At 32.5% G+C, this 26,961-nt stretch overlaps 2 protein-coding genes across 2 annotated transcripts in view; one reads left to right on the top strand and one right to left on the bottom strand.

Annotated features, from left to right (window-relative positions):
* Window positions 1-26,961, bottom strand: part of LOC125068520 (protein kinase C, brain isozyme) — a 220,195-nt gene that overhangs the window by 114,687 nt on the left and 78,547 nt on the right. The window lies entirely within an intron of this gene.
* On the top strand, window positions 1,161-1,563 carry LOC125068521 (bombyxin A-2 homolog). The gene has a single exon (XM_047677711.1). It carries the CDS (start codon window positions 1,176-1,178, stop codon window positions 1,479-1,481), a length of 306 nt encoding a protein of 101 aa, XP_047533667.1. The 5' UTR covers window positions 1,161-1,175; the 3' UTR covers window positions 1,482-1,563.

The raw sequence follows: 26,961 nt of genomic DNA, 5'->3' as shown, positions 1-26,961 counted from the left end.
AGAGAAAACCTGACAAGAAAACTCTATTTTTGGCACTCTATCACAGACTTGGGACCCAACCCTTCTTTGCACGGGTACGATATATAATTTATACCCTATAGGAATAATGTAGCTTTTTACCCGTGAAAAAAATATCATTGGGTTTATAGTTCTTGAGATTACCCTACATACCAACAAACAGCTTTTACCACTATGTTTTATCATTATGACATAATATATTTATTTTGGTTTAAGATAAGTAGCAGTGATATTTAGTTAGGCATAGTAAAAATAAAAAATTGCCAAATATGTACAGATTTACTGCACGTAGTGCAAGATATATGAAATACATTTTATCAATTTCATCATGAATTTTACATAATTTACGACTAATTCGTGCACCTTTGTTTCCCGACCAAAAAATTAATATTGATAAATAAAAAATTATATTGACTGGAGAATAACGTATACCAGTAAGACGGTACCAATAACCTATTGACGATTTTGTCCCAACTTACCCTGCATACTTTAATGATAACAATGAAGTAATTAAACCTCATATAGAGTTAATGATTATTAATTAAAAAAAAAAAAAAACTCGATAAATTAATAGCGAGTGATAGAAAAGTTTTACATCTCTGTCTTTCAGCGCAACGATCAGATTCTTTTATTATGGAGAGCTGTCAAAGATATCACGTTTAATTGCGTAGCAAGATGAAAACGGTCTACTTGGCGTTTTCATAATCAGGAATACTTACTTATACATCTATACTAAATATTATAAATGGAAAAGTAATTCTTTCTATTTGTCTGTTTCTCTTTCATAGCCAAACCACTGCACCAAATTTGATTAAATTTGGTATAAAGTTGGTTTGAACTCAAAGGAAGAACATAGGTTTGCCTAACACCTCACAACTAACCCCTAAATAACGAGCGAATTCGAGGGCAATAACTAGTACCTACTTCATATAAATATTAATTTTAAGTTATTTTCGATCTCACACCGAAGACACCTACGCATGTTTCACCTGACAAAGTGCTTTTGTTCATTCACAACGTGTCTGACGTCATAATATTCAGCTCAAGTCATATTAGCCTAGTTAACCGATCACACATATTAATGAACCTCACGTATAAAAGCTTTAGTAATTTAAATCATCGGTCAGAACTTTAGCAAACCTCGAATAGCGTACAAGATGAAAGTACAGACAGTATTGAGTTTGCTTGCCTTCTCAGGTCTCTTGACCATCGTCACGTCCCAGGAGTTTGGTGAGGTGTACTGTGGAAGACGTCTTGCGACAGCTCTGGCCCTCCTCTGCGACAATAACTTGATCAAGAGGAATCCTCCACATTATACATCAACACAGAATATAGAGCTCAGCTGGCCCTGGATAGAAGCGCACAGAGCACACAGCATGGGCAGGAGTAAGAGACAGGTGGTCGCGGAGTGCTGTGACAAACCCTGCACCATCAATGAACTGCTCTCTTATTGTGGCAATTAATCTCATTAATCATCGGGACATTGATTTGTTTAATGGTATAAATATAAATGTATAGCAAAACAAATAAAAATGAGTTCTTGAATATCGATGTTTGATTCGCCAATAAACTAATTCAAAATAAAATAATTGCTCATAAATAATTATATATAACATATTACTTTACAAAATAGTAAAATTAAATATTCTTAACAATTTAATTTAAAAAATATTGCATTCCTTAACAAATAAGTTACGATTTTAGGTGCTTTATTTGTGTTTATAAATCTCATGCTCACCGGGGAAACTATCATGTGTCGAATTAAATTCCGCCACATGTGTATCCCACTTACTATCAACCTGCATTGGAACTAATAAGGTGCAACTCTTTTTCTTATGAGAAGATATTTATCGACTGTTAGAAGAAACGAACATTAACTTTCCTTAAAAACACCCTGTAACATAATTGACCCAATATTGAATTTATCAATAGATTTAGACAAAAGCTGTATTTGAAGCTGTCAATAAGTAGCAATATATTTTGTTTGTACTTTCGAATAGGTGCTAGTTCTTATACATTGTATCTATTTTGGTTACTATTGTAAATTAGTATAATTTTTTCAACATCATCCTTTACCACTATATCGTGCTTTGTTGAAATTTTATTTAAATGAGTAGCATATATCCTTCCTTGGATTTCAACCTTGCTTGAAACCAGTTCACTAGTTTGTCCTTGAAAGAGAAACAGACAGACAGACAGACAGACAGACAGAGTTACTTTCACATTTATAAAGTTAGTACAGATTATACGAAACAAGTACGAACCAAAGGAGAGGCCAACATGCAACTACCAATATAAACTCTACAAAGTTTCAACTTTCAACGATGCGTGAACGCAGATAATACGAACATATACATTCAAAAGTTATTATTATAGCATTATAAACATTTATTTACGTAGGTGTTTTACTTTCAAAAACATTTCGCCGTCATGATTTATACCTTAACTATTTTTAATTCTTATTTGTATATAGTTAAGGACTTAATGTACGTTACGCAATGAAATTTTTAATGATATAAACATCGTGCTTTTAAAGCACGTTTATATCACGTGTATTTTTTTTATTTTCGATTAAAATTGCCAAAATTTTAAATGATACATAGCAATGATGATATTGAAATAAAATTATTGAAAATCTCGTACGAGACAAGAAAAACAAGCTAACTCTTCACAACGATCACCACGCGAACCTTATTAATTCCAAGGACCGCGTATTTTTACTGCGCGATTTTTAAAAACGCATGTGCGTGTAAATTTCTAAATAAGAATACAAGTGTTACAGAAACATGAAAATAAAACCACTCGTGTTTTTCAGCGCGGTTTAGATTTTACTGTAAAAAAATTTTTCGAGTGAAAATCACCGTTTCTACATAAGTAGCATATGCCTTGTAAATATTTAACTACCTCGCGGCCATTCAACCTCGACCCATTTTATTCCTCGTGCAAAAAACACTTATTTCAGATAAATACCACTTTTGTTACCTGATCTGTATAAAAATTATTTTTACTTTAAAACAAATATTAAAATTAAACGTTAGATATGTTTAAATAATGATGGTCCAGTTTATGTAAAAAGTGGATTTAAAGTCCACTGGGATTTTACTGGAGTAAATATTTCTCCATCTCTCTATTTTATAAAAAAAAAAAATCCAATAATGGGAAGGCAATTCCAAACGACCAATCCTGAACTAGAGAGTTCAGACGCAGGACCAATGGTAACGGTAAAAAAACAGCTAAACTAAAAAAAAACATATTAAGTATTTTTAATAATCATTAAAAATACTAACACTACATTATATATATAGAATAATCATTCTAATTTAAATATAAAAAATATATACATACATTTTTTATATTTTATGACCTATGGTTAGTAATTGTGTTCGTAATTCTACCATATAAGTACAGCGGAGATGAATTCGGTTCGTTTTATTATTTACATTGTAATTTGACTTCTGCACGGTTGTACTTGAATACAGTTCTTAATAAAATATATTTAAAGAATGTAATGTTACAAAATATACATCCTAATAACTATTACTTATGTCTTCCCTAAGAGCCGAGATGGCCCAGTGGTTAGAACGCGTGCATCTTAACCGATGATTTCGGGTTCAATCCCAGGCAGGCACCACTGAATTTTCATGTGCTTAATTTGTGTTTATAATTCATCTCGTGCTCGGCGGTGAAGGAAAACATCGTGAGGAAACCTGCATGTGTCTAATTTCAACGAAATTCTGCCACATGTGTATTCCGCCAACCCGCATTGGAGCAGCGTGGTGGAATATGCTTCAAACCTTCTACTCAAAGGGAGAGGAGGCCTTTAGCCCAGCAGTGGGAAAATTTACAGGCTGCCAATGTCTTCCCTTAAGCTATAAAATAATATCAAATGTTTCATAATACTTAGTTCAATAATGTATTTCGGTGTGTTTCCGAAAAACAAATTACAAAAAAGGAAAAGACGTAAGGTCTTTATGATATTAGTAAAGGCGTGGGCGTATGGTACGATGTATTAGGAATAGGGTCGTTTAGTGTCTGTGTTTGAACGGAAAGATCACTTAATGCCACAACCTACACGGGTTATTTAATTATTTTTGTACATATATATTATTTTGTCTTATAATTGCCATAGACGTTGATGCCGTTGAGTTTCTATTGTTTGATGGAGTTTGGTTTTTGATGTGTTTTATTTCTATTTTTATATAATATATATTAGGAATATTTTAACAAAAACAAAAATAATCTCGCGTCGTCTCACCCGAAACACATAGTAATTATCCCTCTTACTCTTTCGTGCAGGTAATATTTTTTTTATTATACGGAATGGCTTGGAGGTGATCCTTATAGTCCTGCGCTAGTCTTAAGCAGATTTGGTCTACGGCTGTATTTTTGTCCCATCTTGCTGCTAGACGACTGACATTTCTGTATCTAATTCTTGGACACCAGATATCAGATATTTAAATATCGCCTTTCTCCACCTATCATCTTTTCTCTGAGCCAGGTATCCTGCTCCATTTTAGTTCCACTTTAGGATTCCAAATGCCTTTCATCTGTACTAATATTATAATAATTTATGATATTTAATATGAAGCGAGCGTGAACTCCAAATAAGGACTATTTTTGTACCTAACCACTGACGACGAATTCTAAAAATCCATCGAAGCCGCGGACGACAAGTAGTTTACCATATTTTATATAAACAAAAAATGATGATAATTTAAGAAATACATGCTCCGTTAAATAGAATGTAAAAATAGACTATTATTTCTTTTAATATCAGTAATTTAAAAGAGTTTTCAATCTTCTTAACATCACGGTGACCTTCAAGCTACATCGCACCTCATTCGTTATAAAATATTCATCACTCGGCACCGACGAGACCACATTGCTATACATTTATAACAAACGATGCTATCGTTGGATGTAATTTGTATTTACGAGTACAATTGCGAACACGTGCAAAATATTGTTGGGGATGATATAACATTTGATAATATTTTTTACAGCCTGCAAATGTTTTCACTGATAACCAAATCTAAATATTTTGTTTAAATTCATCGTGCAGTTACATATAACTATCAAATGAAAATCGTCGACGTTATATTTCAATTGAATTATATTTGATAATATCAAATTATCAATGCAGCAATTTTGTAACCATTTTGCAAATTTGTTTTAGTAAAAAAAATGCTAAGAACGATTATTCTATATTCATTTATTCCACATTAATTTGTAATATGTTTGAATATAATTAAAGTCAATTGAAAATCATTTCGGATTTTTTTAAAATTTTCTCTATCTGTCGCAAACGTAATTTGGAACACAAATTAAATCAAAATATACTTTATTCAAGTAGACTCTTACAAGCACTTTTGAATTGTCATTTAACAAACTATTTTAAGTAAAGTTACCACCGACTCTTATTTATTCTTATTTGTTTTAACGTTAAGTGATGCTAGGATAATGAGGAAACGAGTACTGTCACTTCGCTAAGCATATACCATTGAGCTATTGCTTACACCGGTTTTCATGAGTACGCCACTCGGAGGTCCCGGGTTTGATTCCCGGCCTAGTCGATGTAGAAATAGTTCATTAGTTTTCTATGCTGTCTTTGGTCTGGGTGTTTGTGGTACCGTCGTTACTTCCGATTTTCCATAACACAAGTGCTTTAGCTACTTACATTGGGATCAGAGTAATGTGATGTTGTTCAATATTTATTTATATTTATTTATTTATGTCATAACCTATTACAAATATTGAAGATACATCGATATGATTACAAGCCCTGGTAAGTACGAGTGTAAAAGGCATTAATTAATAAATCTAGAATGAGTTAGAAAGTGAACATCGCACAGCTTGTTAATATTCCTGAGGACTACATTTGAAGGGAATGAATTCAAACACTAAACACTTTCGACTACGATGGCTTATCTCAAGGAAGATAGATTTTACTTGCGGTAGGGCTTTGCGCAAGCCCATCTGGGTAGGTACAACCCACTCATTAGATATTCTGCCGCCAAGCAGCAATACTTGGTACTGTTCTGTTCCGGTTTGAAGGGTGAGTGAGCCAGTGTAACTACATGCACAACACATTGTTAACGAAGAATAGTGCTGAAGTGTGTTTGCAAACACAGGCACACTCTTTATTCCCTCACTCTCATAATCCGAAAGAAAAAAGTTTATAAGACCAATGGCCAATTTTCCAAGACACGGGATTGTAAGCACAGCCAATTCCAGACTTTGGGCGGTTACTGAAAATGTCTTAGAGAAAAACCAGTAAGTTTTTATTGACACGACTCGATTGTCCTCACGACTTCAAGATCTACGGCCTAACAAGCTCGCCAACAAGCCCACAACTTAATGATATAACGCATAATCGACTCGTTTATTTTCTATATACAAGGGTTTATTTCATCCTTTCATCTATATATGCGTTAACTTATAAAATAATTTAACTACTCCACATTTTATATAACTTACAGACAATGACCAATCACATTGAAGTCTGAATATAAACACGCACGAAAACCGCTTTTAAGTTTAATAACTAATAGTTATATTTTGGATTAACACGATATCAAAACGTTACGTAATAAAAATATAAAAACAGGTAAAAATACAGTTTTTAAAATACGAATTAACCTTGATATTAATATAACATGCTCGAAACGTAATTTAATTCATTTTCATCGAAGCGCTCTTATTATATTTACGTAAGTATAATTCCTTGTAGCGTCTATGAAATGAACTCGTTAACGTAAACATATATGACGTCAAACCTTCCTACGAAGAACTCAGGTCGTATTAAGTTGGAGTACTAGGCACTAGATATTATTGCATATTAATGAACAACCCTTGGTATAAAAGCTGGAAAATTCGTATTTAATGCACATTATAAATTTGTACTTTGTCAAAGATAGAAGTGATCAAAATGGGGAAGAGAACAATGCTTCTTTTAGTGTCGTTATTCAGTGTCTTGGCGTTGGTGTCGAGTCAAAACGATGCGCAAGTTTACTGTGGACGACGACTCGCAACCGCTTTAGCGCTCTATTGCAATGGTAGCTTGATGAAACGATCGGAAGTTCGCTATGATGTTTTGGAGCCCGCCTGGCCTTGGATCCCGTCACACCGCGCTCACAGCTTGGGTAGGCACAAGAGAGGCGTCGTTGCCGAATGCTGCGACAAACCTTGCAAGGTCGAAGAAATGTTAAGTTACTGCGGAAGTAACTAAAATAATATAACAACATTGTTATAAGTAATTATAACATTTCTTTTTGTATACAAATTTTATTGAACTACAAATTAACGTATATCAAGTTTCATTAGACATGTTTAGAGGATTTAATTAAAAAAAAAATACTTTGTCTACCTATTATAAACAATTACACTTAAGCATACAATAACGAGATTTATTTTATTTGACACAAGAGCGATAGTCGTCTAATTTTAATAGATTGAATCACACTCTAAACCCTAACTTTAATTTGCTTGTAATTATATTTATGTGAAGTAAATAAAATTATATTCTTTATTGTTTCAATTATTTCACGAACAATATAACCGTTATTTATAAGTACTTATTAGGTAGTTATTGTATGAATTTATTTGACATTATAATTCTGAATTAGGATCTTATTATATTTTAATGACACATAGCAGGCTTGGAAATGGGTTTACATGCATTTGATCAATATTTATTTTTACCTCTTCAATTAGGGAACATATGTATATTTTGATTGCAAATAGCACTTGAAATTAAATATAACATATGGCTTAAATTATCTCCTTAAAAAATGCAGATTCTTCTTTTGGATATAAGGCGACAGGGAAATGGACCATCTGATGGTAAATGGTCACCGTCACACATAGATCTTGGAAACCTTGGGAACTAAGATGTTCTCAAACCGAAACACATTAACAGACGAGTGGGTGGTACTTAACCATACGAGCCTGCACAAAGCCCTACCTCCGAGTAAACACGGTCCACGTTCCCTCGTTTCTTCATTTTAATTGTATCAACATAAAACTAAGAATCACAATCAACCCAATCGTACATTTAAACTATCCCTTGATCAAAAACCTCAAACTCAAATGTATACTCAATTGGAACGCATCACAAAAAAATGGGCTCATTTTCCGCTTAGGCATTAAAATCCACTTGTCACTTTTCAACCTAAATACCTGTACGGACTTGACAGTTATTACCCGATATGTGACGCGAAACGTAACTAGAAGAAGAAAAAAAACGTCAGTCCCGCTCGTTTAAGACATTTACTCGACATTGAGGATCTATAAACAACGCTTAATAGCATATAACTCTTGTGTTATTGATTATTTATACGAACGTAAGTAATACGCTGCTTTTTACGTAATTGAGATCTTACATCGATAAGTTCATGGCTTATTTGAGGCAAAGTATTTGGGAAATTGGATATATGAAACCTTAATCAGTAATTTATTTGATCAAATTCAAAATATACTTTATTCAAGTAGACTTTTACAACCACATTTGAATCGTAATTTTACAAACGATATTAAGTGAAGTTACCACCGGTTCAGTATATTGATTCTTGCGAGAAGAGCCGGCAATAAACTCAGTAGTTACTCTTTTTCAACATTAGTACGAATAGTTGCGACTCGACCCGGCTTCGCAAGGATACAAATTGATTCCTTTAGAAATAATATAACTTTCTTACTCCCAACATACAAACAAACAAATTTTACTTCTTTATAAAATTAGTACAGATACATATGTAGTGAAAATTCACTTCGTACTTAGCGATAAGCGATTATTTATTTATTTATTCCACCCATACGATACAGTAACGTATCCATTACGATACAATTTGCACAATAGTAAATCTAAGACGTAGATATGGCAGTGGATTCGTATCTATCGACTCAGGATATTTCAGTCCATTTTTTTAGTTATTTTGAGGGCCCATTGTGGGCTATTTTTTGTATCTAGTCTCGCACTGCTATCGTCAGATCTGTACACCTGGGCTTCCTGTACTGGATTGTCAAGCCACAAACAAAACGTTACTATATATATTTTATATACATTATTCAAGAGTATTTTATAGACACTGAATAAAAATTAAAGTTAGATAATCACTTGTCACGCAGAAACGATAATATTATAACATAAACTAATACATGTATTTCAAATTCAACGTGGTCTTTTAGTGTTAACAAATTTTCAACTTCGATGATTCGAATGTATAAAAGACAATACAAGCACATGAAATTCACGTCACGTCACGTCACGTCATGTGAACAGTCCAAATTTGAAACTGCGAAGCGCACCTTTCTACAAAACAATATAATATAATTAAAACTTCTCCGAAACGCACTGCATATTCTGGTTAACGTTGTAAGTTTTATGTATATCGGTTTAGTAGTTTTCTCAGTTCGGCTTTACAAAAGCGCTTCATTTATTAATATAGAGAGATAGATAATCCAAACGAAAAAATCTGAGTTTTTAAAATAATCATCTCATTATATTAAATTTAAAAAAAAATCTAATGACCAAAACTGATCCATCAAAGTATGATTTAAAACATTGAAGTAACAAAATAAAAAATGATCTATATATAAATAATAATAACCAAACGTAGAAGTTGTCATTGATAAGTAACTATAAATTGATATGCATGAATGCAAGTAATCTGTGGCGTTGTAAAATATCAACTTTATAAGTCGGGTTCGCGATAAATGTTCATTTGTAACCTCTTTTAAGTCTCCACAGATAAAAAAATCTATCGATGTTCTTAATTAGAACAAGGCTGGTATATTTAAAATGACAAATGTCTGAATGATCCTTGTTTTAAAAATAAAATGCAACGATATAACCAGTCTAGATATTAATTAAACATTTATTACCCCAAATCTCTACAATAAATTTCATATGTCTTTGAATATCCAAAAGGAAAGCCGAAGCCAATTGCAAATTTAGCAAGATAAGTCCATTATAAACGAACTGGGACACAACGCAAGCGTTCTTAATAACGATCATACCCTCATTAATTATAGAGGTTCATATAAAATTAATGCTTTAAACAATACCCACCGAGACCTACCCGCCAACATCGAATATAACAAGTGATATTATGTACCAAATTTCAAACGGCGCGGCGTCAACAAGATTTATTGAACGAAGTTATAATATGATAGCATTGTTTAAATGAGAAATTTACACTCAAAAACCTTAAGTGATACTGTTTATATCTATTATTTTTTTAATCAACGCTAGTAAAATGAATATAGAGTTTCGATTTGATGAAAACCTCCAAACCATGAAGAAGCAGTCTATTTCCAACAGCTACTCGTATCTTAAGTCCCTGCTTTACAATAAGACACCATCTACATATTTTTTTTAAAGAATACTAACAATTTCTCAAATTAATAAAGGAATTACTAATATTCCTATTTACCCCTCCTTTTAAGCTTATCATTTGGTTTAGGGTTAGTGGGGACGACGATAGCCCAAGCGGTCAGGATCGACCCTGAGACTTTTTACATCGCTAGGCGGCCCGTAAACTATTGCGCTATTGACGCTTGATAAATGTGAAAGTAACTTTGCCTGTGTGTATGTATGTCTGTGTATGTGTGTGTGTCTCTGTGGGTGTGTGTGTTACTCTTTCATACCACAGAAGCAGAATTGATGAATTTAGATATGAAACAAGGATTGAACCTCATGGAGGGACACCTACATTTCTGCAACACGAAACTGGTCAGGAAGCTACGTCATTATGGAATTAGGGACACTGCACTCAGTCTTCTGATTTCGTATCTGAGCAATCGCATTCAGAGGGTTGATGTAAATGGAAAGAGATCTCCCGGGTCTCCAGTTACTGTGGGGGTCCCTCAAGGATCAATTCTTGGACCATTTCTCTTCCTTGTTTATATAAATGACTGCCACATCTCCTAGGTGATAAACTCGAGATAGTATTGTTTGCTGATGATACTTCTTTAATTTTTAAAATAAAAAGACGTCTTTCAATATATGACGATGTGAACAATACTCTCTCTGAAATAGTAAATTGGTTTAGTGTTAATAATTTAATGTTAAATAGTAAAAAGACTAAATGTATTAAATTCACTACTCCCAATGTAAGATATGTCAAAACGAGTGTACGTTTAAACGGGGAAGCATTAGATGTTTTAGAATCAACAGAGTTCCTTGGTATGACAATAGACTCTAAGCTCCAATGGGGCCCCCATATAAATAAATTGGCGAATAGACTTAGCTCTGCAGCCTATGCGGTAAAAAAATTAGACTTTTGACTGATGTGGATACGGCACGCCTTGTGTACTTCAGTTATTTCCATAATATAATGTCGTATGGCATCCTACTCTGGGGTAATGCAGCTGACATTAATACTATTTTTGTACTGCAGAAGAGGGCTATTCGTGCAATTTATAACCTGGTCCCAAAAGATTCGTTAAGAGGTAAATTTAAAGAAATTAAAATAATGACTGTCGCTTCTCAATTTGTTTTTGATAATGTTATGTATGTACGCAAAAACATAAATGATTTTCCCAGAAATTGTGACGTACATTCTATTAACACTAGGAACAAGAATAAACTTGTTACTCCAAGTACCCGATTACACAGGGTTAGTAACTCTTTTTTGGGGCAATGTATACGTTTTTACAACAGGATCCCAGAAAACGTACAAAATTATTCAATTATAAAATTCAAAAGAGTCGTTAAAGAGCGTTTGTGTGCTAAAGGATATTACAACACTAATGACTTTTTAGTTGACTGCACACCTTGGGAATGAAATGATCGCCTCCAGGCTGTTTCAAACAACTAAAATATACTTATCATTGTACCTACATGGAAAATGGTTAAAAAAATATATCCCGCTGAGTTTCTTTCGCCGGTTCTTCTCAGGTCCGAGGTGCTAAATTCCGAACCGGTGGTAGATTTTTGACAATCAATAAGCAAGTGCAAACACTTCTATATTGAATAAAGATTTTTGACTTTGACTTTGACTTTGACTTTGACTTTGACTTTGACTTTGACTTTGACTATACCTAAAATCTGACGACAACTTGTTAAGTATAATCCAAACGCTGCTCCAATGCGTTTTGGTGTTTGACACATATGGAATCGTTTCATCCGACACGAAGTAATAAAACGAAAAATCAATACACGTAATCGAAACCACAATCTTCAATTAGGATTCATTTGTTCTAACCACTGGACGTGGATAAGTGGATTTACTCCAAACGAGCGAAGTCGAGATCAGAAACTACACATAAATATTTCATTTGAATTAAAACATAGTGTTACATACCTTCTCTCGAGTAACACAAAAACTAATAAAAATTAATCAAGCGTTCTCAACTGTGTCGGTTACATTTTATTAGTCGCCATATTTGTAAACTGTATTACACCATAAAATGTACGATAAATGTTTAACGCCGTGAGAATCGATCGTACTAATTATTGCCGATAAAAGCGAATTTTACGCTGCAACGGATAAATGTATTCTAAAGCTTACCTTGTTATTCACTGAGCGATGAGATATAAATCTTAAATCTTATTAAATTTTACGAATTACGACGATGTCTTTACCGATTTTGCGAAATTGACTGTTCGACAGAATTCTCTTAGATTTTTACGATTATTACCAATGAAGTAAAATATTTCAAACTTATTTAAATCGTCTGTGGATTGTGTTATATGAACGGTGACTATTTCTACAATACGACTGAGTTTACAATTTCCATTTTTAAATAAAGAACGTTATTATTATAGTCAAATATTGTACTACAATGTAGTTTATTTAATATCTTCACAGTTTATTGATTTAATCGTTTAATTGTACGACTAGACAATCATACAATTTTTAAAATTAAAAAAGGACTTGTTTTAAATTTATTTAGGAAGACAGATAAACTAATTTGTTACCTGACGGTAAGTGGTCTCGTTTACCCAAATACCTTGGCGCTGTATGAATTATAAGCCTCTTCTTACACCGACAATACACCGACCACAGAATCTAAGGATTTATATTCCTAGTTGTGCCAGTAATTTCACTGACGTATTCCCCTTTCAAAACAAAGCATCACATATTTCGTAAATGAGTGTTTTGTTTTGCACACACACGTACAATTTAATATATTTAGTACAAGCGAATTGTCTTAATTGATGGCCACACTAGGCGAAACATATCATTATTAATCTGAGATGGGTCTCTGTGAAGCCATATAAACAGTATACCGTTCCATTACGGATGTCCTTGAATATCTTCCCTCACAAAATCAATTAAGAATCATCACCGTGCACGGTACGCGAACATGATGAAAATGAAATGAAATGTGTTTACCAACCAGTTTAATACACAACCCGATTTGTCTGACGTAGTCGGATAAAAGCCATTACCTTAGGCTTATACCACGCATTAATTATTGTAAAAGCGGACGACCCATTTAGCGCAGTCCCGTGGGCACTGCAGTACGTTCATATTAATAAAAAATTTAACTAATGCACAGTTCGCTACGGCATTTACCACGAGACATTTTTACCAACTTATTAAATTGAATTATTCCAGTATTCCTCCGTGAATTGTTATAGCTGATGTGAACGTTCAAATCGATAATCGGAGTGGCGAAAGTTTCATTCTCGATTAGAATTGAGGTTGGAAATTTTAAAAGCCTTTCGTTCGTCTCGAGGTCGTCTGCTTAACGACATCTCATTAGAAGTTTCTTCTTAACGGAATATTTTATTATTTCAACAAAATATTTTTTGCTGTAATTAATTCAAGTAATACAAGGTTTGTATTCATACATATCCTTTAGAAATAACAAATATATTAATAAAGCACTCGTCGAGAACAACAGATTAATAAAATGGCGTATGTAATACGGTGAGATAGAAAAATGCGCTATTCATATCACTGCGAAACTGCCGACGAATAGCTTTTATGAGAGGATATGGCACACAAAGCGACAGAGTAGCGGTTTTCTCGTGTTCGTTATCAAATTGCTATAGAGGTTTAATTAGTGAAAGTCGAAAAAATGAAGTCAAGTTTCTGTAATCATTACTGAAAAGACTAGGGTCACTTCCACTGAATGCAATCAACGTTCGGAAAAACCTAATGGTCCTACATTGCCCGAAATCCGAAGTGTAATGCAATTAACAATTTGTACCGAAACATAAGTATTATTTGCGTATTATTATTGAGTAAATTTACGCCTACAGGAGTAGATATAATAGTATAGTAGTAATATTAATTTGAAATAAAAAAAGAAAACCATCAACTTTGTTAAAAAATTGAACTTACACAAAAACAATATTGTCTCTCAATTTTTTTCTGTATTTCTTGGAAAATCCTTATTCCCTTTCTAATAAGAAAGATTTTCTGAATAGAAAATTGGATTTGTAAACGGATGGATTGCAATATTGGTGCGTTGTATCCGGCCAAAAGGGTAGCGATAAAAAACAAACTGAGAAATTAATAATCTTTATTTTACAATTTAATTGTAGCCAGCGCAATGTATTTTACAACGCTGCAAAATTGCTAAAATACAAAACGGACTGTGCCAACGCCATGGAACTGTAAGTATCATTGACGCATTATTACCTGCAAAAAGTTATTAAGTTCCAGAAACCAAACAAATTGAAAAATAATAGTCAAATACATTTTTAATCCCAATATTTCCAATCATTATTATGCCATTTAATTGGGTATTCTTATAAACCTTAATATATGGAGACATCTATAATGTTATTCCTCTTGTAACTTATAACCATCCAATTTTACTGACGTTGTTTTACGTACGGAATTTAGCCGAAAGTAAAATAAGGGAAGAATAACTTGATAGATATTTTATTTTTCTGGATCGTTTTATCAAGAACGATGAAGTTTTTTTTTATTCAACAGCAACCTAATTGGGCTTTGTCGAGAAGTTCCACGTCTGATAACCTGCGGCTCCGAACTTATTAAGTTTTATGATTTTAATTTTATAATAAATAAATCTTGTTTGCGGAACTTGAAAAATTAATTATAACCGTTTATTGTTTTGCTCATTATTAAAGTGATTTATGGTTATAATTAGTTAAATTTTGCAGATTTCAAGCCTGTTGTTTCGATATAGAACTTTAATTAGAAACCTTTTGCGAAATTTAGGACAATTTTACATTCAGAATGAAATTTTCTCTTTGTACGCAAAGAAGGAAAGGGAATGTTTTCCTGATTAGATTTTGTCTACACCATTCGGAATGCTATGTATATCACGGATACATACGGAGAGAAACTTGACTATATTACAATTAAACCAAAATTTCCAATCTAAAATGTTTTACCAAATTACAGGACGAATAATCTTAATAATGAGGATGTAAAGATTTGTTTTACGAAAGATTCTTAGTAATATTATTAACCATAGAATTTGTTGTATAAATCAATTAAAACTGTGACTCTTTCGGTCGATTCATTACGACCTACTTTCTGCTGTGCAAATTTTCTGCTTCGGTCCAAGTAAAAATATCATCAAGAGCTTTGGAATCCTACATTATTTTTGTTCTATTTTTTTAAGAATTTGGAAAGGTCTGTTAAAAAATCTTCGCTTGTAGTTCCTGTGATAATATTGATGGTTATAGTAAATACATGATCGCATTTATTAGACCTAACTTTTAATTATTTTTTTTGATATTTAGAACGTCATACTTCTTTAAACTGACGTGTAGTTAACGATTGGTAAATTATTTCATCACTATATAAGTCGCTGGCACTTTCCTGCCGTTACATAAATCTGTTTCATGATAATGACACAATCTAAGAGTCGTACAACAAAAGTCGTATTTCAACCCTCCGCTCCTATTTTATACCAAGCCCGACCTGATTAGACGAGTTCCCAGCTTACAAAGGCGTTACTTCAGGGATTTCTTTGGAGCTTACCTGCAAGAAAAAGAATAATGTTACTCGAGAATCCTAAGATATTAGTAAATATTAACAAAGAAAATAGAATATGTTTTTTATTATATTTGTTGTCAATTTTTTTTATTTTTATTTTAAATCAAATTGTTCAATGACACAAATTTGTATAAACTTTTTGGGAACTCAAAAACGAATGGATCATGTTTGCTTATATATAACTTTGTGAAGACTTCTCAAATATAATTCCAAACGATGAAGTTTTTGTGCAGCGAATTATAAAATGCCCAAATGCACAGAGTTTGCTAATCCTCCTATGCGTAACATTAACCATTCCAGTGCGTTTGACATTTTAAACAGCATATCAAACTAAAACACATTATTGCTGAAACTTTTATACTGATTATATTTTATTTATAAATTTGAGATAAACGGCTATTTTTTAATATTTAAAAGTAGCTTTAAGTACTCAATTTTTTAGGAGTACGTTTACATTTTCATTCAAAGACGAGTATTCTTGAGAGCGCTGCTTGAGCTTGACCTAACTCCGGATATCCTGTCTCACTTCCTACGCTATCCAAAAGGCAACTGACACTTTTTTAGATGTCATTTTGTTAAGAATATTCAGTAAAAATCGTCTTAAATATATATTTTTTAATCTTTCTTTTTGGGAATATTTAGCGACGAAGTTAAATGTCAGCCCCATCGTTCCCTTAATAACATACAATCACAACTTATTTTAAATTAAACTGGTAAATCATTTTGGCCATATCTGATTTCGGAAATATCTATTCGGATATAGACAGTGTAAAACGCCGACATCCTTTAAATTTACATCGAAACGTCGCATCAACTCCTGGCACCGTTTCGGACATATTCTTATACAGGAAATTATGTATGTCATCCTGCCTTAAATGTTATTGGTACTTCTAAAGTTTTCTACCCACAATTTAAATTGTTCAGTATTTCGGACAACGTTTATGTTATTTTAATAATGGGCATAAAAAGTCCATTAAATGAGACGTTACAACAAATTACGTTTATACTACCCGTTTCGAAGTTCATGATATTAAAGTCCTACGATATTGCAGTGCAAAAAAATTATTACCAAATATAAATCTCAACATTTCGCTTTTGATAGCAATTTCCATATACTAAAATTTTTAAACTTTACGACGACTTTGCTATGACGAAACTTTTTAAAAAAATCACCAAAACTCTGATCGATTTGTAAAAAGCCCCCATTCAACCCCTGAAGCACCTCTCGACTATACGTGCAATTTTCATATAAGTAAAGAGTTTCGGCCATATTTCCATTATAAAAATTAAATTCTGCCAAAATTATTATTCCCGGTCAAAATTAATTGGATTTACACGCCGTAAAATTAAAAAATTGTCATTAATTTAAGAATCGTTCATGTTAAATGTTCTGTCATATTATGTTCGAATAAAACTGTCGAATATGATCGCATTTCATCGCATATAGCTTAGGTACAGGTACCTTTACATATTAAAATTATTGATAATTAAATTACGAGTTTATATATATCAAATATAACAACACTTTTTAAGTAAAAAAAAAATGTAAGAAAAATCTTTCAAAAATCACTTAAAATTAATAAATAAATAAATAATAATTAAAAAATATATCGAATTATTTACAACGTATGTTATTATTTCTACGTGCACGTAACAAGACATTTTTTTTTTTCAAATATTCATACTTACAAAGCGGTATAAAAAACAATGATTGGTTTCTCGCACTGAGGCGAGTATTTTGTTAAGGATACTTAGAGTTGACGAGGTTATGGACAATTGTATTTAAAATAATTGGTTTACCTTCTATGCACGTTTAATGGAGTTTAACCCGAGATATCTCTATTGACATAATTGTCGTAAAAGCCTCCTTTAAATCGCATATGTTTGAAAAAATCGGACAGAATTTTTCATTTAAGGGTAGCTGTAGAGCAATATTCCAAGATAGACCTAACATAAGCGTTAAAAAGTAGAATCGGGATAAAGCTATTTTTAAGTTGCTTAGTCAATCTTAGAAAAATTCCATATGGCAAACAAAAGTGAGCTTATGATCTAAGTAAACATCGAAATCTCCAATCTCGGAAACTCTGACCAAAACGGTATTCTGCAATTTAACTAATAATTCATCTTTAATCTATATTATTTATTTAATAATTATTTTTATTGTTGATTGCCCGAGTTTATTATACATATTTTTGTAAATAAAATTATATAATCTTCAATCACAGAACAAATTTATAAATTACAGATTCACTTAAAAACGCAGAACTAACCCTTACTTCCAATAGATTGTACAATTTAGTGATAAAAAACACATTATAGAATTTCCTACATAAAATCTTGCATTGGTGAAGCTGTAAAATCACTACATTCCTAAGTATCCAATTAAATTAGATTAAGTACTCTTTGTAAATAAATAAATAAATATTGGACAACATCACATACATTACTCTGATCCCAATGTAAGTGCTTAAGCACTTGTGTTATGGAAATCAGAAGTAACGACGGTACCACAAACACCCAGACCCAAGACAACATAGAAAATTAATTAATTTTTTCTACATCGACTCGGCCGGGAATCGAACCCGGGACCACGGAGTGGCGTACCCATGAAAACCGGTGTACACACTACTCGACCACGGAGGTCGTCAGTCTTTGTCTTAGCAATAATCGGAAAATCTAAGATATGTACCTACGTATGTTCAAAACTTGTCATGTGATTGTGATACTCATATGTACTACTTTTTTTTATGGCATTGGTTGGCGGACGACCATATGGGCTACCTGATAGTAAGTGATCATGTGGCCCATAGACAAAGGCGCTATAAGAAATATTAACCATGGCTTACACCGTCTTTGCGCCACCAACCCTGGGAACCAAGATGTTATGTCTATGTGCCTGTGATTACACTGGCTCACTCGCCCTTCTAACCGGAACACAACAATACAGAGTACTGTTATTTGGCGTAAAGTCTACGTACTACATACAAGTCAAGCCAGTTTTCCAAACAAGAATCTACCCAAAATGATATCACTATAGGTAACATCTAGTACCATCTGTTATGTGTACAATGGAGAAAATTTACTAATATGGATACGTTGTTCATTCACCCGTTCATTAAACCGACGATTCGATGGCACTCATGTGTAAATTTGTTCCACAAACTGTAGTATGTCATTCGAATATGTCCTCGCCGTTTCAAAGGATCTATTCATTATATTCATACGTTACCTTGTTATATAGATGGGAAGATCTAAGTAATTGACATGTCACCTTTCATCCTTATTTCTTTAATTTACACAAAAACACGAAAAAAGTTATGGAGATAGGAAACTACGCGGCGGGAAATTAAATAGAAATCTGATGAATATTGTTCTTGCTCAGTTTCTACTTGTTGATTATACTTAGTGGTAGGGTGATCAAGGCCATCTGGGTAGGTACCACGCGCTTATTAGATATTCTACCGCCAGACAGTACCTTTAATTATTGTAGTCCGGTTTGAAGGGCGACTGAGCCAAGTAACTATAAGCATAAAGGACATAAGATCTTAGCTCTCTAAGGCGGTGGCGCATTGACGATATAAAAAAAAAAAATTCTTACAGCGCCTAAGTATTGTATAGTAAGATCGTTTACCGTCAGGTGGCTCTTTTGCTCGTCCACCTAACTCTATTATAAACAAAATATAATTCAAATCTGATAAGTCGCTTGTTTTTAGAAACATCTTTCCAATAATAAACTATATTTATTTATTTACCGTATTGGAAGGTTAAATGTCAAAATAAAGTTGTATGTAAATTCTAAACATTCTTTACATAAATTTCAAACACTTAAATTATATGAAATGAAAAATACTTTTAAACAGTATTTATCGTACTAATTTTTACTTATCAGACAAAATTATTTATGGCGTGAGTAACTCAAGGCTTTTTGTAAGTGTAGCAGAGTAGAAAAAGCGCTGGCATTCTAAAATTTCAAGCCCAAGTTAAGCAAGTTTATTCATTAGCATGTACGAGGTCGTTGATTTAAATTTTCTCTTAGTAACTCAGTTTTTGTCGAATCACCAAATAGTGGAATAGCGTGACTGGTCAAAAATGTTTTCAACAGCGCCCTTGTTGATGGAAGCGGCCTTTGACCTGAAATCTTTTTTATTATATTAAACATGGCTGAAGCGAGACATATTACATTTAAACCTTTGAATTTTATACCCTTTATTCTCCTCTTGTAACCTTTTTTCATAAGTTTATAATATCGTCCTGTAAATTTCCCAGCTTGTATAATTAAGTTTTTTATTATTATAATGTACGTGGGTTTTTCACTATAATTTCTTCGAGTTTAACAAGTAGCCAATTAACTTACAGTTCGTTTTATCCAAATTTGAATTACTTTCTTCATAATCGATACATCGAATTTAAACCGAATATTTTAAGAGTAAGTTCGTCAAATTAATAATGAGTATTATAACTAATAATGGGTAAAAAATAATAATATAATCACTTAAAATATATGTTTGCATGTGATTGGAAAGAAAGATATATTTAATAATATCAATGAACACATTCAAGAATTGATTTTACGTTATATTTGTTTACATAAAGTCATAGAACTAAACCAAAAGGTTTCAAACGTCAAAGGAACTGTAATTGACTCTGAGACGTGTAGCTATTTTTGAATTTAATATAGAAACATACGCGCACCGGTATTTAATATTAGACTGAACGCTTAAGATGTAAATGTCGGAGTAAAATAGCGGGAAGTTTTATGCATTTAGACATTTTTTTCTCTTTCACAAGTAATTATATAATTATGTATAAAGGAAATAAATTTATTCTCTTTTTTTATAAATCTTATGAGATTTCACAAAGATGTTTATTCAGGATAAGCCTGTTCTTACAAGGGTCCCGGAAGTTTACATTTCCGTTGATAAGCTATTGCATGAAAAGGTCAAATATTTATCACCGCTAACGACCTTGATAACAATATTTTATTGAAAGGGTTTAAAATGTTTGAATTTAGTCAAAGATTACGTCTTATATTTTAATCAAATCAATCAATCAATCAATCAATCAATCAATCAAAAGCCAATCGTTGTCCACTGCTGAACATAGGCCTCTCCCAAGGTGTGCCTTCCGCATCCAGTCGGTCCCCGCCTTCATGAGGTCATCGGTCCACCTGACTTTATATTGGCCTTAATCAAATGTTTTAAATAATTAAATTAAATGGTCAATAATATCAAGTTATAATAAGAACCGACCTATAGCCAATTGTTGCATTTATATATAATTTACTTTTAAGTATTGGTGCAATAAAGCATAAAATAAACAAATAAATAAAATAATGGACGTAAAGTTTGAACCATAATTTAATAACGCGGTCCGTTTTCATTCTTTGTGCATATAACTTATCTAGTACTGGAATAACTTACTATTACATACCTTCTTGTTACAAATCAAGTCTTTGCAAAATAGAGGATATTTACGAGCTGTACAATACTAAAATTAAATAACTTTCAGGTTACTAACATACTAGTAAAGAACTAAAACAATAAACATTATTTTTAAATCGATTCATTTCAGCTAAACTTTTTTTAAAAACCCTTTCCTTTTGTCACAAACAATAATACAGCTATGAATATGTATATTATTGTCCAAAACTCGCGTTTCACGGGTTCATTCATTTTAAAGTGTACAAGGACGTCGTTCAAAATGTCCTCGTGAATTTGGTATTATCACCCGAGTTGGGTTACACCCTTGCTTAGGGATCTGAGATATAATTATTACATAATCATAAAATAAAGGGTCTACTATAATAAATCTAGTTTTACTTTAGAAACTCTTTTTATTGCAATTATAAGTTTGTATTGTCTTTACGTGTAGAGAATTGGATAGAGCTTTTTTTTTTTAATGAGTTCCACCGTGAGAACCGGCCTTAGTAAAAATATTAACCATTGCTTAAATAGCCAATGCGTCATCAAATTTGGTTAATTACACTGGTTCACCCCTTTAAACGGGAATACTACAATACTAAGGATTACCGTGTGGCGCTAGAATGAGTGATCGTGGTACCTACCCAGACGGGCTTGCACAAAGTCCTACCACCAAGTAAGTAAGCTAAATAAATACTACCATTACCTTTTTTTTTTCAAGGAATTACTAACGTTTTTATTTATCCTTCCAGTTAAGCGTAAAGCTTAGGTTACGCATGGGTACCACAATTAGCTTAAGGGGTCAAGGTCGAACCTACGACCTTCGAATCTCAAACATGTTGTTACGAGCTTTAGGGTAATAAAATAAGTATTGAGCACTTTATTTAGAACATATCGTGGCCTAAACAATATAGCTAACAATAAGCTGCATTGTTAAATTTTGAAAAGAGCATACAATCGCACTTGAGTCACCACCAAAATATTATAATTCAATTACAATAGAAATTGAATATAAACCGCAAATAATTTTCGCCCTCCGGAGCTGGGCGACATATGTATTTGATATTTGCAGCATATTTAACTAAAATTACATACCTGACAAGTTAATTTCGCTTACAAACGTTTGGTCTGTCAAATATCAAAATTATTTACAGCGTGCTTCATCTCGGACAGGAAAACGTTTGCGTTTATAATTAAAGTAAAAGCTCAATATTTGCAATAACTTTAACTAAATTTACATTCCAGAAAACGGACTTAAATTACGTATTTCCTGATCTTCTTCGTTGATCTTAGCGATTGAATAAATTATAATTAGACAATTTCGAACGCGTGCATCTTGACCGATGATTTCGGGTTCAAACCAAGGCAAGCACAACTGAATTTTCATGTGCTTAATTTGTGTTTATAATTCATCTCGTGCTCGGCGGTGAATGAAAAACGTCGAGAGGAAACCTGTATGTGTCTAATTTCAACGAAATTCTGCCACATGTGTATTCCACCAAGCCGCATTGGAGCTGCGTGATGGAATATGTTCCAAACCTTCTCCTCAAATGGAGAGGAGGCCTTAGCCCAGCAGTGGGAAATTTACAGTATGAAAGTGAGTAAAACTGTAAGTAGCTGCTTAACAAATAGAAGCATTATATGTTAAAGCATTTTCTGAAGCGGTATTTTCTGCATCTGTCGGTACAAGTTTTATGTATGTAGATTTTTCATCTAGGCGTTATAAAACAAAAAACTTATTTAAACATTCATCTTTCCGGTCAAGAGAATTAAATTATTGTTAATAAAAATAAACTAGCGTTATTAGTTAATAAAATTATAATACGAGATATATTGAAATATATATATATATATAAAGATTGTGGGTTCAAATTAAAGGAAAATCACTGAAATATCATGTGCTTCATTTTATAATACATCATGTTCGTTGGTAAACGTAACATGCATCTATCGAATAAAAATGAGCCACGTGTGCATCCATCAGCTTTGAAGCAGCATAGTGAAAAAGTACTAACAACTTCTCAGTAGAAGATAAGACTTAATAACTTACCTATTTTAAGGAACTTGCTCGGCGTATGCCTTAAAATCAATCAGTTAAACATTTGTAGAAAATTTGCACTTCGACATTTCATCTAGTAGTACATTCACGTAGAATTCAATTAACCGGATATTACGAGTAAGGAGATTAAATTCCTCATCGATTCGGGACCGATAACTCCGTCGGAGCAAATTCCAAATTAATTTCATGTTTTATTCTTAAACTAATGGTCGTTAACGTCGCTTCGACATTCCTCTATAATTGATCTTATTGCTAATTTTTGAACATAGAATCGAATGTCATAGAGTACATTCCAATGAAACTTATTTGATCGAATAGTTGATGTCAGCATCCGAATTTCTTACTCTTTGTCCTCAGGAATTTATTTCCGTACGCATTGTTTTATATTAGTTGGTAAAGACTACTCATCTCTTAAGGAAAGTTTTGGGTTTGTTCTACCATGACACAGATTCCTATCCAAGTTCTTCTTCTCTAATTAAGTACGTGAAAGCTAAGTGGTACGTCAATTTGTACCTATGATCTACGATATGATTAAGCTCCACGTGTTCTGTGTTGTAGTCAATTTCATTTTAAATTTTATGTATAATCTATCGCTGCTCAATTCTTATATTATCTTTTAATTTTTTATACAATCTCTCGTGCATGAAATGTTGTAAAACCATACAAAAAAAATATATAACGACGTCGAAAACGTACGAACGAAAATACAGAGTAACAATGCTTCGAGGTTCAGTTCATTTTTATTGAAGCATAAAAATAACATCTTATTTTATTTACAACGACCGAAAATAAAATAAAATAAAATTGTCATTTTTATAACAATAACATAAACGAAATGTTACGCTCTTGAATTTTTATACGGAGTCAAAGTCTGAACGGAATTGCTTTCTGCGTGCGAAATTACCCATTTTCAAGAGGACAAGAAGTCATTATACACATACATACATAAGTCACAACGTATTACGACATACTTTTTTTAAATTGTATAAAGTGACGTCTTCTTTACAAATACGTTTTCTTCGCCGCAAATGTCAAGTAGCTGTCAGTGTGACACTGACCTTGAGAACCTTTTCTTAGAAATCGCTAAAAGTAACTCCAATGGCATTGTCTTAACCTAAACAAGATCACAAAAGGGAACCTGACTAAAAAGTAAATAAATAGATCTGACCTCAGTGGAAAGAAAACGGGGAACTTAACATTATCCAGTATCGCTCACTTTTACTGCTTCGTAATTGAATCCAAATATAAATGAGGCAGGTTTTAAACTTTGAATGTATTTTAAAAACTTTTGAATTGTACAAACATATTTTTTTTTATATGGAAAAGCGGGTTTACATCACACAAGTACTCCTTATTAGTAACTTACTAAGGTTTTGGTTCCTAGCCCGTTATAGATTGCGCCCTTTGTATGTAACATACTAAACATATTTCAAACTCAAACTCAAACTTGAACTCAAATTTTTATATGAATATATTAATTAATACCGAGACAATAAACCCTTTAATTGTTGAACAAATAATATAATTATAGAATCGGAAAGAAACAGTTTCCTTTGTAGCAATATCAATCATTTAACAGAAAAAAAATCATTGCGGTTAAGATGCTAGTATTAACAGTAAAGCATGACACCTTCGAAACTAAAAAGAGCTAAAGAGATACAATTGGCATTTTTTATTAACATTACTATGTAAACGCTAATAATATTCACACTCACAACAAAGGGTTATACAATACACTAACAAAATAAATATCTTTGAAAAGTTTCTTCATTTGTGAAAATTTGAACGCCGATATCTGATTCTTCCCATAACGTCGAATATCAAGTATAAAGCTCAAATTCCAGAGTATTTATCACAGTATGTAATTCAGCGGCTAATGGTTTTCTGTTGTGACCTGTGGTATTTGAAATGTGGTTTTGTGGTTACAACCAGGCTTGATTAAAAACGATTGTCAAAACTTTTTTGGACGGAAAAAATTACCGCATCCAAAAATTATACAAATTTAAGATGATTTTTAAACATCAGATACATTAATATTAGACTATTTATGATAATGACAAAAAATATATAAATAAAAAAACTGTTTGTAAAATTTTCTTGTCTAAATGGATTTTGAATTTAAACGATTTTTTACTACTTAAGAGTACATATTTTATATTGAAAAATGGCAAACATTAACTGTGTGTGACAGTTGTTTTGATATTGTCATATTTTCGATATACACACTTTCTTCTTAAATTCTCGGTGTTTTAAGGGTGCAACTTTAGGTTCATTATTATATTTTCAATATATGAATTTTTTCAACTATTTATTTTTAGTAGGTTTGCAAAATAAGGTTTCACAGCAGTTTCATCAATTTCTCTTTAATAATGACAATAAGAGGAAAGCTGGCTTTTTCCCAAAAGTATGCGAAAGACAGGTGAAGGTTAATTTAATAAGAACAAGGGCACTCAAATATGCTAGATTGGGTGATTCTAACCTAACTAAGCAACTCCAAGGCTAAGCCGAACGCTCGAGATCCCAATAAAAGCGTTGTGTTATACGACTATTTTAAAGAGCGCCACCTCAGAATAGCTTTGAATGGAAATGAATACTTACGAAGCTAATAGAGGCAGACGCGTACCAATTTACATGTGAATGCTGAAACGGAATTGAGGAAATATGCTCGTTGAATACTACGAACGAATAGAATGTAATCGCATTCAAAACGAACGAGACTCCAGCTTACAGAGGCTTGTCACGTGTAGTTATAATGGGTAAAAAGATAATTATTAAGCTGCATAAAAGAAAATACACATCAAACTTACAAACATTACGAATATATTCTATAATTGGATGGTAATAGTCGCTCCAAAATAAAATAAGTATAACAGGCCTTTTTTTATAAAAAGAACAAAAAATCTATATTTTATAATATTATCTTACGAATTTTTCCGCCATTAAATCTATGCATGCCAAAGGATTACTGAAAATTTACAAAACGAGAAGTAAAACTGAGTCGACATAAAACAGCTAAAAAGAGTTATAACTACAGCAATACCGTCAGTCAAAGTCAAAGTCAAAAATCTTTATTCAATATAGAAGTGTTTACACTTGCTTATTAATAGTCAAAAATCTACCACCGGTTCGGAATTTAACACCTCGGACTCTAGAGGAACCGGCGAAAGACACTCAGCGGGATGTTTTTTTTCCATTTTGCATGTACCATAATAATTATATTTAAGTTCTTTAAAACAGCCTGGAGGCGATATGATTGAAACAGGAATTAATACCAAAAAAATCCTAATTAGAACGCAGTTTACCCTTTATCATCATAATTCATCATCTCACTTTGACGCAGTTTCTTTGTTAAGACATTATTAATGTTCATAAAATTTCAATTCAGACCACTCACGAATTTGAGGTCTCTAGAAGTTTTAATCATCGAGTCGGCAGACTCGTCCCTCTTCAAGAACTTCAATCTGCCTCGCGTGTACTCGTTAATGGAATTATATACCAGTACGTGAAGTACCTAGATATTTCTATGCAGGAGTGTTGT

This window comes from Vanessa atalanta, chromosome 13, assembly GCF_905147765.1.
Source record: "Vanessa atalanta chromosome 13, ilVanAtal1.2, whole genome shotgun sequence".
In the NCBI taxonomy this organism is placed as follows: domain Eukaryota; kingdom Metazoa; phylum Arthropoda; class Insecta; order Lepidoptera; family Nymphalidae; genus Vanessa; species Vanessa atalanta.
The sequence above is the reverse complement of the archived record's forward strand: the minus strand, read 5'-3'. Positions and strand labels throughout refer to the sequence as shown.

Coding starts and splice junctions, on each gene's coding strand:
- LOC125068521 (XM_047677711.1), top strand. CDS start 1,176: ATGAAAGTACAGACAGTATTGAGTTTGCTTGCCTTCTCAGGTCTCTTG.